The following is a 14,357-nucleotide window of genomic DNA, read 5'->3' on the forward strand; positions in this document are numbered from 1 at the left end:
GGGATCTACTTGCGCCAAGTGCTCATCCTGATGTCTTCTACACTTTACATCTCTAACTGAAAAGAACATCACTTTTATGACTCACACAGATCCCTTGTAAATAAATCATGTCTTTTCTTTTTTTTTTATGTGCACGGGCCAACAAAAATATTTCTTAAAAAAAAAAAAAAAAAAAAAAAAGATAGTATAACAATTCCTTATCAGCTTGTGATGGATTGTTGTGTTGCAGGAGCGACACGGCTGCACGGGGAACATCGTTTTCTCCACTTTTAACAGTTTGTGAAGAGTTTTCTGCATTCACTCACTTCTAAATCTGTTTCTGTTTCCTCTGTTAGGCTCTTTGTGTTTGCTCCGCAAAGCCACTTCAGCCACCCATATTGTTTTTAATGAGGTTTGCCGTTTCCTCTGGAGGCTTGTTTTGTTGTCGTCGTCTGCAACCATTTGGTTTCTTTCTTTCCTGCGCGTTAAGCCGAGCTCGGCGTACGTGTCGTAAAAAAGAAACGACCGCAGTCTCGGTGTTTGTAGTTTTTTTTTGAACACGCGGTGTTTACGATACAATCGGCGTCACCCGCCAACTTTCGGTTATGCAAGGAATATGGAAAACTCTCTCCCACCCCTGAAGTCACAGGTCACCTCTCCAGCTTTCGACACAAATGAGATTGTTAAATAGGAACCCAAGATGTGCACGTGTTCCGTCATAATAGGAAGAGGAAGCTGTCTTTTATCAAAACGTAATCTCATCAAATAGCAGCTGATTCTCACATCCGGCCCCGGAGGTTTTTCTGTGTGTCGGCGTGTTTACGTTCCTCAGTCATGCCCGAAGGAGAGAACGCAGCCATGGGATTTTTAGCTGGATAATCACATGACCCTCCGACTTTAACATGATACGCTTGAATTCTCAGTTTCTTGGAAAAGAAAAGATGGTCTCAATGAGAAGAACACGCCGCCCCCGCGTCATGCAACACCGTGAAACTGATTATGTTCATAGATTCATCATAAATGCGGTTGTGCAAGAATGAAATAAAGGGGATTTTCTAAAGGGGAGGGAGCTTTAACCCCAAACAAAACAATTAAGGACGGAGGATGCTTCAGCGAGGGGGTTCTCCCGGATCCCGAGGTGAAGCTCGTGATCAGCCTTGTCCGCCTGGAGGTGACTGGATCGCATTACCATTTCTGCAAATTCATTTTCTTGCAATTTTTCAACCTATTTTTAGTCATTATTTTCACCTCTATGGAGCGTTTCCGCCGTAATTTCACAGATATCTCCCGCAGCTCGAGCCACACTGGGGGGGGGATGCACACATCCAGTGCTACTTCACATCCTCATTTCACATCTTACGTTATTGCAGTTACTTCCTGCAGGAAGCATTCAACCCGGTGCGGCGTTCGGGGGAACGACATGGTTTAATTGCATTTGAATATCGATGGGCTCTGAAAAATAACACAGCAGCAGGTTTTTTTCCTTTTAGCCTGGTCACATCTGTGTCATGTTAAAACTGCCTTCCAAATCTTTGCTTAAATTCTAGGTTTTTCTTCTGAATGAATACAACCCACTCTCAAAACAACATCATTGTCTTTCCCAAAATAGAAAATTATTGGTCTCAGTTGCGCTTTTTTTTTTTTTTCCCATGAACGCTTGAGGCATAAACAAATGCAAGCGCCACAGCGATGGTAGTTACAATTAATTTGCAGCATGTGCCCGTAAATTCCTTCTCGTATTCCCTCGGAGGCCCGCCCTCAGACAGGAATCGCACAAGTTTTAACGGAGACACTCATGGGGGGATAAATACACCATATTTTCATCGTCCTTCTATAATTCTTTTTCCTCACTCAAAGGCTACAAAGGGGGAGTTTGTGTCAGGGATGTGAGGACCAGTGGTATTGGGAGTAATTCCTGTGTAATGTGCAGATGTGCGGGCCCGACACAGGAAGAGGCCCCATTTCCAGTTTCGCTGCAGATCCAGCAGGGTGGAGTGCGGCGAGAAACCTCTTGATTGAACAATTCAATTATTTCCCTCTAATCAGACAAACACAGGAGTTAATTCATCAGCCGTTCACAATGTGAGCTGTGTTTCCCATCTGGATATGAAGGGAACGTCTTCCAACGGCGTCTCGTGAGAGTCGACTCAGATTCCGAATAGATCTAAAACAGAAAGTGTGTTATATGTTAACGTCATCTCCTGTGTGACTCAAAATTCTTAATGGAGGTTTGATTTCATCTTTGTCTGCGCCGAAAAGCGGCGTTTCTTGTTGTTTTTGGATTTTTTTTTTTTTTTTTCGGAGTGGGATGAGGGGGGGAGAGAAGCTGCCGGGAGAAGGAAACGTTTGCAGTGACGTGCCCCGTATTTCACCCGGAGCGGGTCCCTCCAAGGCAGTAAATGTCAGGCTCATGAAGACGTCTCCTTTTGCGAGGCCACGGAGGCCACGCAGTGACCCGGGGGTCCTGCTGAGTGGGCAGCCATGTTTACGGTCACCGCTTTGGGAGGAATACGCAGTCAGCAACACCCTTGACAGTACAAATCGCCGGATTCTGAATACCTAACTTGAAAAGAGGTTCCGTTAGATTTCACCGCAAAATAAAATGTTGCTCACGGATTATTAAAAGAAAACTCCTTCCCCTATCCTGACCAGTGCGAAATGAGATTACAAAATAGTTTAATGGCAACATTTCCATTCTTGGCGGATAATAAATCGCCGTCAAAGACTCACACACGGCTTCTCGGGAATCTCCCCTCCTCGCCGTGACCCCGCCACGAGAAAAAAAAAAAAAGGACGGATGCAATTCTTTTTTTTTCTGTTTCTAGCACGTAGACTTAGGTTGGGGATCGCTCCCTTTCCGGACTCGAGACTCGTTACGTGCCCGTCTGAAGAAACAAGAATTCGTAGCTTGACTATTAAACCTGTGCGGGGTCACTCCGGGTCACTCCCACGGTCCAAAAACACGCAGGAGGTCCATAGGAGACCCTGAATTGCCGGACTTTGTGGATGAGAGAGCGAGTGGTTGCATGTCTATACGTGATCAACTGGCGACTGATCCAAGGTGAACCCCACCTTTCGCCCAATGACAGCTGGGATAGGCTCCGGACGCCCCGTCACCCCAAGCCAGATAGATAATGGATGGACGAATGAATGAATGAATGAAAGTAGTTGACACAGTGTGTTTTGCAGTTATATATTTACTATATGTTTTTGGACATGATTGATAAAGCCAGCCTGCAGATTCAGCCGTTTATTCTTTTTGCTGAGCGAACCGGCGGTACAGTAGGTGGATGTCACTGGACAGAGAAGAGAACGCCATTCATCTTCCAGTCTTAGAGTACAGAGAATGAAAAATTTGAAACTCCTTAGAGTTGGCATATTTCTTTAAGTTTCCAGAAGAATGTGGAGATTCATACCAAAGCATTTTTTACAGAGACACACAAAGATTTATTGTAACGTTTACTGTTTTTGTATTCAATTAAAGCAAGAGCTTCGGAAACTATCTTTCTACAAACGCGGTAAAGTAGAAATGGATGAATCGTTCTCTGTCGCAAACCCTGGGGAAGTTTGGAATAACAGTAGATCAAAATAACCACAGAATACAATCTGCCTTTTATTAAAGACAACCAGCCAATCCAAGCTTCGCCATTTTGACTTTCATGGGTGCAAATGAAAATTCAGCGTGAGGTCTGATTGTTTTTATTCTGCCCTCCAAGAAAGCTCTCGCAAATCCTTGCGCCTCGAGCTTGTGTTTCGTTCAAGAAGGAAATGATCTTGCATGCAGGGTGTAACCAGATTCATCCACTACATTTCCTGGCTGTAGCTGCGCTGCAGGAACATTTGCAGCAAATTTAACCTACTTTGCGAACCACGCTGTTATAATGGGGTGTGCGTTGAGACGCAGAAATGAGTCCGAGGTACTTTTTAAAAAGCGATTCTGACCAGTCAGTGCCAAGTCCAACCTCCCCGACCAAGTCTGGGGTGTAAATATCGAAACTATAGGGCACTCTTCAAATTTATCTTTATCTTGTGTATTGAGTTGAACTAGCTAATAATAATGACAATAATAATAATGATAATAATAATAATAATAATAATAATATCATAATAATCATAATAATAATAAAAATACTTATCATCATCATAGTAACAATTATAATAATGGTAATGATCGTAATAAATAATAATAATTGTAATAATAGTAATCATAATAATGGTGCCAATAATAACAATGGTCATAAAAGTAATAATATTATGGTAATAATTTTAGTAGTAATAATACTACTACTACTACCAACAATAATAATAATAATAATAATAATAATAATAATAACATCACACTTCTGCCTTGATACAATATTTTAAAAATAAAAAGTCATTACAAAAACAGGTACATTTAAAGTGTATTTTGGATCGCTGACAATGTGCAGCATGTGATTGTGTGTATTGTCAGTCAGATGGGTCCCTTATCTCTGGTCCTTTATTTTGGTGTGTGACCCTGAAATGTTGAAGAACACTGAAATATTTGCAACCAACATCATTTTGGTACACCTAATGAACAATATGAGGAATGTTGAGTGTGTATATCCACAACTTGGATGACTGAATCTGACAAATCTTCCGAAAATACACACACACACACATATTGTGGCAAAAGCAAACACACGAGTGACACACTTCGCTTCTCACTCTGGGTGAGAAAGTGCGCTGCTGACACAGAGCACAGGAGAAACTGGAGGAGGAGGCGCACACACACACACACACACACACACACACACACACACTCACACAAACGCACACAAATACACACACAGCGAAAGGTGGGGAAAAGGAAACATGTGAGCCATTTTCCCATCCGGGAGTTAAACTTCCCATCACATTCAATACAGCAGCATGTGACTCAACTCGCTGCTCCATTACAGCTGATCCAGTATGAGCGCAGAAGTGACTCATGTCTGATCGTCATTATATCACAGTTTTCATTGCGTTTGTCTTCGGATAAACAGCTTTGGGACCAGATGGAGCTGGACACAGGAAGTCACACAGCTGTCCCCTCCTATGATGTGGACACTAATGACTAACTTTCAGCATATGCTCCCGTTCAGTGTTAGTGGAGTGAAGACTTTGTCAAGAGCGAGGTTTATTTTGGGGAGCGTGCTGCCGGGAGCCGCTGGCTACTAGGCAATCTGGATGCATGGACTGGAAGAAACTGCCCATGCCCAGTGTGGATGAATGAATGGATGGATGATGGGATGTCAGATGAATCGACGGGTAAAACACACCCACATATATATGGACATGTATATGTTTGTGTGTGTGGTAGTCAAATTTCACAACGACCTTGTATTCTTGTTCGTGCCTGCAGCTCGACAAGTCACTGTTTAGCGAATCGAGATCCCATTTTGAACACCTTAATCGAGGAAATCCTGTCACATCATCACGTGACGTGAGCTACTGACCAATTCGTAGAAATCCTAGTAATCCGTCGGATCTTATCACCGCCCGTATGCGGGTTTGCATCGATCATGTGGAAAGCACAGATAGCGGCGGTACATACTGGAGGCCGAAGCCTCAGCGGGGTGGAGCGAGCTGCTTTATGTGTTCAGTTTGGCTGAAATTAATTCCAGCCTGTAATCCTGTAGACTCAGTGCTGCCATTATGGAGAACATCCGGCCATTTAAGTGTCGATCGCCTGCAGACCGACAATATCGCCCCCATGCAAATGAAAGTGTTGCAACAGGGGTCATTAAATCTTGGTGATTATTTAGAGAAGTAATGGCGGAGCATAATGATCAGATGAAATGGCTGTGAGCTGCAAAGTGAGAGAGGATGCATATGGCCGGGGATGCAGGGGGGAGCACCGGGGCTTACCATGCACACCCGGAGAAAGCTCTCTGTGCCTTATAAGTTATCGCCGAAACCTTTGCGTAACACTAATAATACTGTCAGAGACAGAAACCTCTGTCTTTCGCTATAAAACGAGGTGTAAAAGGGAAAAAAAAAAAAAAGCCAAACGAACAATCCATTACTTAAATAGCCGATTGTAATCCTCAGCTACCACACGACGTCATCGCAGATTACATCTTTGAGTGTCCGAATCTTCATGTTTACATGTCTGCAAGACCGGCTTGAGTTCACGCTGTGGAAAATCGTTTTTCTTTCAAAGTGAACTCACGTGGAAAAAGCACCGTGGAGATAAGAACTTTGAATCAGAACCTGCCAGAATCATGCAATCTGCACATTTTTCTGAAGTTAATGCATTTTGAATTACAGCCGTGCGCTAGGAGACGGGGCAACATGAGAAAGGGAACGCGGCTTCAGAAAAGGCAAGAGCGCACAACGTGATGGCAAATCATGTCAAACAAAGAAACACTGCAGGAAAAGAGGGCTTGTTACTTGATACCGGAGCCTAGCTGTACTGTGACGGGGTGGGGTACGGGCTCCCGTGGACTCTGTTGCGTAAACAAACCAAACACTTTTGTATTAGATAGTAGGAGTTGATGAGAGGAAAAGAAAATGCAAGTGAAATCATGTTGGGAGTAAAAAGATATATCTGTTTTGTTTCCTGTTGAACAGAGTCTCTTTGGTTCGTCTCTGTTTGCTGGTCCTGAGCCAGCTGACATGTCTCCTGTCTCAGAGGATAATTCCTGGCCCACGCTGACCCGCAGAGAATCGGCTCACGGAATAAGATTAAGGATTTACAAAAATACATATGACGAAAATGTTTCCAAAAAATGAATGGTATTTCTTTCGTTTATATATCGATTTAGATGTGAATCCAAGTTCTCGCCCAGAGGCATGTTTCCCACATGCTCCAAGAAGCACGCATAGCCTGTTTGTATTGATCACATATTTCTTGGATAAAGCATCAAAGTCCAACATAAATACAATTATTGATGTTTGTCTGAAAGGCAAATCATCACCAATAACAGTAATCCATCTATCAGAGCATCAGCGGGAATCCACCTCAGACTAAGCAGAAAAGATCTGATGGTGACAAATTCCAGTACTCTGGATGCAGCAAACACATGCGGTTTTATTGGACACGCCAGCTGTAAAGCTTTATGAAACCAGTTAAAGACAGAGTGAATTCTAGAAAATGTCGCCCCCTGAGGATGTGTGTGAATCGTTCCTTGGTACAGGCTTCCCCTTTCGTGTTTTATATCAGTTTGACGTCCTCAAACATCTCGCTCCCCAGTGGGTTTGCAACAGGCCTGTTTATCCGCCATTAACACTCCCCGTACACACCCATGTGCACGCTCACACACACACACACACACACACACACACACACACACACACACACACACACACTTACGGGGACAGTTACCCCACTTATGTGTTGTTTGCTTGAGAAATCAAATCCCCCTTGTCACATAATCCAGAGTGGAGGTTACCAATGTGTGTGTGTGTGTGTGTGTGTGTGTGTGTGTGTGTGTGTGTGTGTGATAATAGTGTTGGAGGGAAGAGAGGTGTATAATTTCTATGAACAGTATAAAATGTGAAATGCTGCTCTCTGATGTACACAGGAAGAATTGCAAGGAATGAAAACAATTTGAGGTGTAGAGCACAGCTGGATTTGTGAATTAGAAAGAATGCAGCAAAAAGAATAAGCATGAAAGTAGCGTTTATACACAAACAAAGAGGTAAATGTATTATTTAGGAAGTTTCATCAGATTACAATTGTTGGGAGTTCAATATATGGGGCAGTTCCTTGGTAATAAAATCAAATTTCTCAACTGTAAAACTGTCTCCCTCCGTTTTACAGTTGAAATAAGTAGCAAAAATATAACCAGAAAACTAATAAACCAGAGACAATTGTCTTCGTAACCGAACATTCCTGGTTCGATTCCCAGCACCTCCTAATGTGTCGGAGGGGTCTTTGAGCAAGACACTAAACCCCAAACAGCTCCCCTGGCGCTGGTGGACAGCAGCCTCCTGCTCATGGTTCAACCATGATGGGTTCATTGCAGAGAACGAATTTCCCCACCTGGGATCAATAAAGGATAAATTATTATTATTATAAGCTGCCCTGTGCAGCTTCATGTCATAGTGCATGACCCAGTTTTTTTCATTTATATTGTAATTGCAATAACTATAAATATATATTTATTCATTTACACACACACACACACACACACACACACACACACACACACACACACACACATATAAATATACATTTATATGTAAAAAAATACCGACATACTGCTCTGAATAATAGAGTATTTTGATATGGGATGAACCTGCATTAAAGGTCCATGGAGCTGCAATGACATCATGTCACCGCTAGATGGCGCTCTTCGGCTGTCCCGGTCGGACCGGATGTGACTTGTAGGGAATGCCGCTTCCAAACTGTGGGCGTTTTTTTTTTTATCAATCTTCTTGACCCTAGAGTTTTTTTTTCCTTGGGTGTTGCCTGCTTCTTTCCACAACTTTAGAGTTTCGACTGTTTGTTGAGGAGGGAGAGGGCAAAGTCGGATATCATCTGGCTCTTCAATAGTGGAAACTTTCCGGGAGTGCGGTCGAGCTCACGTCAGTTAGTGTGCACCGCACCGTTACTTTTTCGAACCGGAGTTTAGCCGCTGTTAGCAAGCTAAGCTAACTGAGAACTAGCTACCTGTAACGAGCTTCCCGATGCAGGCCATTAAGTGCGTTGTAGTGGGGGACGGGTAAGTTAAAACGTCGTATTTGTTATAACCGTAACCGTTTAAGAGGTTAACTTAAGCAGCTTCGAAAGTGGCTAAAGGCTAGCACGGTTGTTGTCGTTGACCCAGTTACCAACAGTTGGCTAGCTGCTAACAAGCCCCAGACATGCCAACATGAGCGACAGCTGTTGTTGTCCGTGCTCTCTTGTCCAGCTGGGTCAGACAGATTTACCCACATACGCCGAGTTAGGTTTGACTGAATGAACCGCAGCGAGTCATTTTGCAGGGATGGCTTGTCCAAAACTGACTTTTCCAATCAGTGATTTAGGTGATCCCTCGTCTTACCTTTGTGACCAACCCCGATGGTTTCTAAACTTTGTACTTGGTGGTTAATGAGCACTATGCAGAAACCGAGTGCTTCTGAAAAGTAATAAAACAAGTTGCCTTGATATCGGTTTGTAATCTACTTTCTACAGTCCAGTCAAAATTGACATCCCCGCTCAGCATTTCATATGATGTGATAGACTTAGCAATACATTAATATGTCATGCAGTTTAAAAGACAACTTTATTTCCTCATTGTGGTTCCCCACACACAATCCCTATTGTGCTTGATCCTGTGAAACACCGGTAGTCTTGTATTAACAATGAACAAATCAGCGGTGTAAATCTCCATAAATCAATGACATGGAAGAATTTGTTCGACATATAACTTTCTGTAGTAAAATATGCGCTCATCCAAGATTCAGTTTAGCAACATTTAAACTGAAAGTTCACATTAACATGCATTGTACTTGTTATTCTTGTTCTGAACCCTCCTTGTCTTCTCTCCCACCAGGGCTGTGGGTAAAACATGCCTACTCATCAGCTACACCACCAATGCCTTCCCAGGAGAGTACATCCCCACTGTGTAAGAAACGCTATAGTAACAGCGGTAGTATAAGTGTAAAATCTTTGACAACAAGAGCAATACAGCAATTGAAAAATAAGCTGATTATGGTTAGGAATTGTACTGACCTCAGATGTACAGTTTCTTGGTGTGTGTTTTTACTCGGTAGTGGTTGTCATGGACCTTTCCGCAAATTCACAGCTTTAAGCTTTGCTGAGTCCCCTGAAAAAAATTCAGATAAAACAATGTAAAGATGTTTCTTGGTCAGTCCCTGTCCAGTATTCAACAGACTCAAATGCAGTTTGGAAACCCGATGGCTAATTTTATTTATTTTATTTTTCATTTTGCAAGTTTTTAATTGGAGAAAGAGTAGTTGGCCAATAAATAACATTACAGTTGCTCGACAATATGTCAGAGGACTTTACTTGAATGACTCAGCACACATGTGGTCGGACTTTCTAGACATCCCATTTGTATCTTAGGTCATCACATTACATATTCAAGTACAATTAGCTAAACATCCACTTTTTCCCCCCTAGCTTTGACAACTACTCCGCCAATGTGATGGTTGATGGGAAGCCAGTGAACCTGGGCCTGTGGGACACAGCAGGACAGGAGGACTACGACAGACTCAGGCCACTGTCCTACCCACAGACAGTATGTATACAACTAATAACTGCTTGTCACTAACCATTATTTCCCAGACAGTGTGGGCATGTATTCACTTTACTTGCCATGATTCGGAGTTATTCACAAGCCTTAAGACAGAGTCTGTTCACTCGTCACTTGCGAGCCTTGTATCTATAGTACCTAGGCAGTGTGAAGGATGGCTGAGAAAGAGCTCTTGTTTGCCTCCTTTGTCCTCACAACAAACCAGTCGTTATGCTAAAAGACTGTGTCAGACTGCAGTAAACAAGACTAGACCAAATCTTCAGCTTGTATATCTTCATCACTTAGCATTTCAGAGATATTCTGATTTCACAATTAATAAAAAATATTACATTTGAAATTGAGGTTTGTATTCTTTGACTTTTCTGCCTTCAAGATGCTCAGCAGTGTCTTTTTTTTGCTTTCCAGGATGTGTTCCTGATTTGCTTTTCCCTTGTTAGTCCAGCCTCTTTCGAAAACGTCCGTGCTAAGGTGAGAACTGTCCTCTCTTTATCTCAGCTGGTGGTATCATCTGCTAAAATCAGTAATATTTCATTTACATGGTGAAAATGTCCAACAAGAGCTACCTGTTTATGATTGGTAATTTCACTTAATTAATGTTATTCCCTGAGTCACATGAACTGATCCTTTTGTCATTTTAATTATTTTGCATACTGTATTTACGACTAGTTATAGCTTATGACACTGGAGCAGAAACTTTTCAGTCATCAAACTGGAAATGGATCATTTTATCAGACATGATTTTTTTGCTGTGTTTAAAAAGTAACAGTTTCATATTTTACACTAAGATAGTACCAAACAGTCTCCCATAAAGTGAAATAAAAAATAGTTCCTGGTATTCTGTATACTCATTGAGTACTGGGATTCCATACAACCTGGCGCTGTATTATTGTCGTCGCAATTAGACATCTGCATCACTACGCTAGTACGCTGAACAACAGAGACTTGCCGGTTTCCACCAGGTCTTGTTTTTTCACATTAAACAAATGGTAACAGCCACAGCAATGCCCATAACGATATTATGGTGTGTTGTAATAACACTTCTAGCAGCGGAGTAATAAAATTGATCTTCTATTACCTCCTTTTTTATCATTACTTACAAAGTAACCGACTTGTCGGGTTAATCTGTAATGGGAGACCACGTAATTAAAGGTCCAATAAAATTGATTTTTCTGCTTTGCTGTCTATTTAATTTCCAATAACTTAAGGTATAGTGAAATAAAATGGATTTTCCATTAGGCTGGCATGACTGTAGTGCCAAATTGTGTCAGAATTTTAGCTGACACATGCCACTGCTATGCATCCAGCTATGTTTTGTGTGCTCAGCTGGTGCCCATCCCCACTGCCAAGTAAATATAGAAACAACACCCACACTTCACTGGTAGTGGTCACTTTACCCTGCTGTAAAAATTGGACCCCCTGCTTAATATCATATGTGTATATATATATATATAACTCTCTCTCTCTCTCTCTCTCTCTCGCTCTCTCTCTCTCTCTCTCTCTCTCTCTCTCTCTCTCTCTCTCTCTCTCTCTCTCTCTCTCTCTCTCTCTCTCTCTCTCTCTCTCTCTATATATATATATAAAACTTGTAAAGCAATGTTAAATGTTTTGGTTTGATTTTGTGAGCTAATAGTGTAAACAGAAGTTTGTGTCTTCCTAGTTTCTGACAAAATCAGACACAGGGAAATTGGCAATTTAGTAAATGTACAGTCCCTGATCTGACCTTTGTTCCTGCTCACCAGTGGTACCCAGAGGTGCGACACCACTGTCCCAATACGCCCATCATTCTGGTTGGGACTAAGCTGGACCTGAGAGACGACAAGGACACTATTGAAAAGCTCAAGGAGAAGAAGCTCACCCCCATCATCTACCCTCAGGGACTGGCCATGGCTAAAGAAATAAGTCAGTTTAAGCTCCGTGCCACCCCATACACAGATTTTAAGCATTTTTGTTTTTCAGGTTTCCAATCCAATCAAGACAGGATGTTTGTCTCGATGAGTATGTTGAACCCTTAATGGTGAATGGGGGTAAATGCCCCTTTCCTAAAGACCTACGTCATTGAAATGGCATGTCTTTGTACTGTAAAATATGTCAAATTCCAATAGAATTGGTTTTGTTTGTGTGAACCTCTCAAAAACACTGTATTTGTGCTGGATCTGAAGCTGAGCTGCCATTAGTTGTCATCTGCCCTAAGATTGCAGAGCTCCTCTCATAACCACAGAAGACAGTCTCGGGCTCGACAGAAACTCCCCCTAACCCCAACTGACTCTTGCATTTGCTCGCTCTCTTCCAATAGGTGCGGTGAAGTATCTGGAGTGCTCAGCTTTAACCCAGCGCGGCCTTAAGACGGTGTTTGATGAAGCCATCAGGGCAGTCTTGTGCCCCCCACCTGTGAAGAAGAGGAAGAGGAAGTGCAGCCTATTGTAATCCAGAGCCACAGGGAGTAGAAAACACAACTGCAGTCTGAACTCACCCACTAAGAGGAAAGAAATACTTCGGCCTGGTTCTCCAAATATCCATTTCCCCGTTGTCCTTGCTTATATAGACACTATGGTAGGTCAGACTTGCATCTCTAAGAGCTTGACAGATTTAAGCAGCATTTTCCTGTAGATCTTGGTTGCTTACATTGGTCCAGTCCTTCCAGATTGGCAAGAATGATATGGTTAACTTTGCTAAGGCCTTTGCAAATGTGAGGGGGGTTGATTTGGGATCATGAAGTGAGAAGGAGCGTTTTACAAGTTGTTTTTTTTTTTTTTTTTTTTTTTTTTTTAAAAAAAGGTCTGTATTTTTCTCCAACATTGCGAAGGAACACTAATGACTGATTTTTATCATGGAATTACCATCGAGTTAAACAAGAGAAGAATGTTCTGCTCTGCACTATTTACCTTCACACTGACCGGATTCCTGATGCCTTGATGAAACTCAAATGTGAGTGCAGACCTCCGCCAAGGCCTATGTAAAATCAAACGTTTTTTTCTTAACCATGTCAAACGGATCTGCCCTCAAAAGTCCTTGACTTGTGCAAAAGCAAGTTTTTCCATCAGATTTGTGATTAACTTGGTAGTTTTTATCAAATTTTGCTAACTTCCAGCTTCAAAAATGTAAACACCTTGGCGGGCGGTAAAACCAAGTGTTCAGAGGCATATGATCATTTCTCTTTTCAGTGTCGGTCCATGTCAGTTGTGGTTGAAGGACGGTTTTGTTTACCTTTGTCATCTGAGCAGGCGGATGTGTTGCCAAAACTGAAGGATCATCATAGTCAGTCAATTAATGCGAATTTATTTCCTTTTCCTCTTGTGCGAGATTCCATCATAAAGTCACACTTTCGAAGTAATTGTAGCGTAAAGTGTTGGTTGCAGCTGCTTAGACATGTAATGGTTTCTCTCCACAATGAATGACCATTTCAGACCGTTGATATTAACACTAATTTAGCTTCTTCTGTCCTTCCTGAGCTCTCCAGATGAACCATCGGGTCACTGGCTGTTTCTCATTTCACATGTTTGAGCAAAGGTCGTACGTTCAGCCACGTGACGGTGCAGCACCGCCGGTTCGAAAGATGCTAACTACCTTTTTAGGTTATTCAACTTCATGGTTTTTATTTGTTGCCTACCTGAGATGTGATTGTTGTGTTGTCAGGCACACATCTGTGATCTCCATTGCGCAGTTCGGGTTCTCATTCATCCTTGTTCCGAATGCTTAGGATATTTAGACGTTTTATTCAATATATGATGCTATCACTACGGTGTGCAACAGTGTCATTTTGATCCCATCTATTATTGTCCCACGATGAGCCAGTGTAGAAGCACTCACAGGTTAAGATTGAATTAAACGCCTGTTTTGATTTTAGTGGTTAACATTTCAACAAATTTATTGTTTAAAATTAGCGTTGATTAAATGTGGCCACCATGCTTAGCCACAAAATCTGGACTAATTCTCATCAGCATTTCTTTGGTGCAGTGGAAGTACACATTTTGATTTACATTCTTACTAAATGTGGTACCATTTCACACCTTTTTTTTTTCTTTTTTAAGTAAATAAATTCTTTGAAAATGCTTCCTTGTGTCTTCTGCTTAGCATTTTTCAGGACATTAGAATAGTTCAATTACTTTATATAATGCCAGTGACCGCTGGTTGCAAATTCATCACATCCGATTCAGAGTTTGTCCCCTGGAG

At 42.0% G+C, this 14,357-nt stretch overlaps 1 protein-coding gene across 1 annotated transcript; it reads left to right on the top strand.

Moving 5' to 3' along the window:
• The first annotated feature begins 8,342 nt into the window (after window positions 1-8,342).
• On the top strand, window positions 8,343-14,237 carry LOC147214862 (ras-related C3 botulinum toxin substrate 1). Its single transcript, XM_086140345.1, has 6 exons — window positions 8,343-8,651; window positions 9,465-9,536; window positions 10,055-10,172; window positions 10,593-10,655; window positions 11,927-12,086; window positions 12,481-14,237. Exons 1-6 carry the CDS (start codon window positions 8,617-8,619, stop codon window positions 12,609-12,611), a joined length of 579 nt encoding a protein of 192 aa, XP_085996471.1. The 5' UTR covers window positions 8,343-8,616; the 3' UTR covers window positions 12,612-14,237.
• Window positions 14,238-14,357: the final 120 nt, after the last annotated feature.

This window comes from Fistularia commersonii, chromosome 33 (assembly GCF_037954325.1).
Source record: "Fistularia commersonii isolate RoL2024-O1a breed Wild chromosome 33, RoL_Fcom_v1.0, whole genome shotgun sequence".
NCBI classification, from domain to species: Eukaryota; Metazoa; Chordata; class Actinopteri; order Syngnathiformes; family Fistulariidae; genus Fistularia; species Fistularia commersonii.

What these genes read in the sequence shown, in the direction of transcription:
- LOC147214862 (XM_086140345.1), top strand. Translation starts at nt 8,617, where the DNA reads ATGCAGGCCATTAAGTGCGTTGTAGTGGGGGACGG. An exon ending in GGAGAGTACATCCCCACTGT is followed by an intron (nt 9,537 to 10,054) that starts GTAAGAAACGCT and finishes TTTCCCCCCTAG; the next exon opens with CTTTGACAACTACTCCGCCA. An exon ending in CACTGTCCTACCCACAGACA is followed by an intron (nt 10,173 to 10,592) that starts GTATGTATACAA and finishes TTTGCTTTCCAG; the next exon opens with GATGTGTTCCTGATTTGCTT.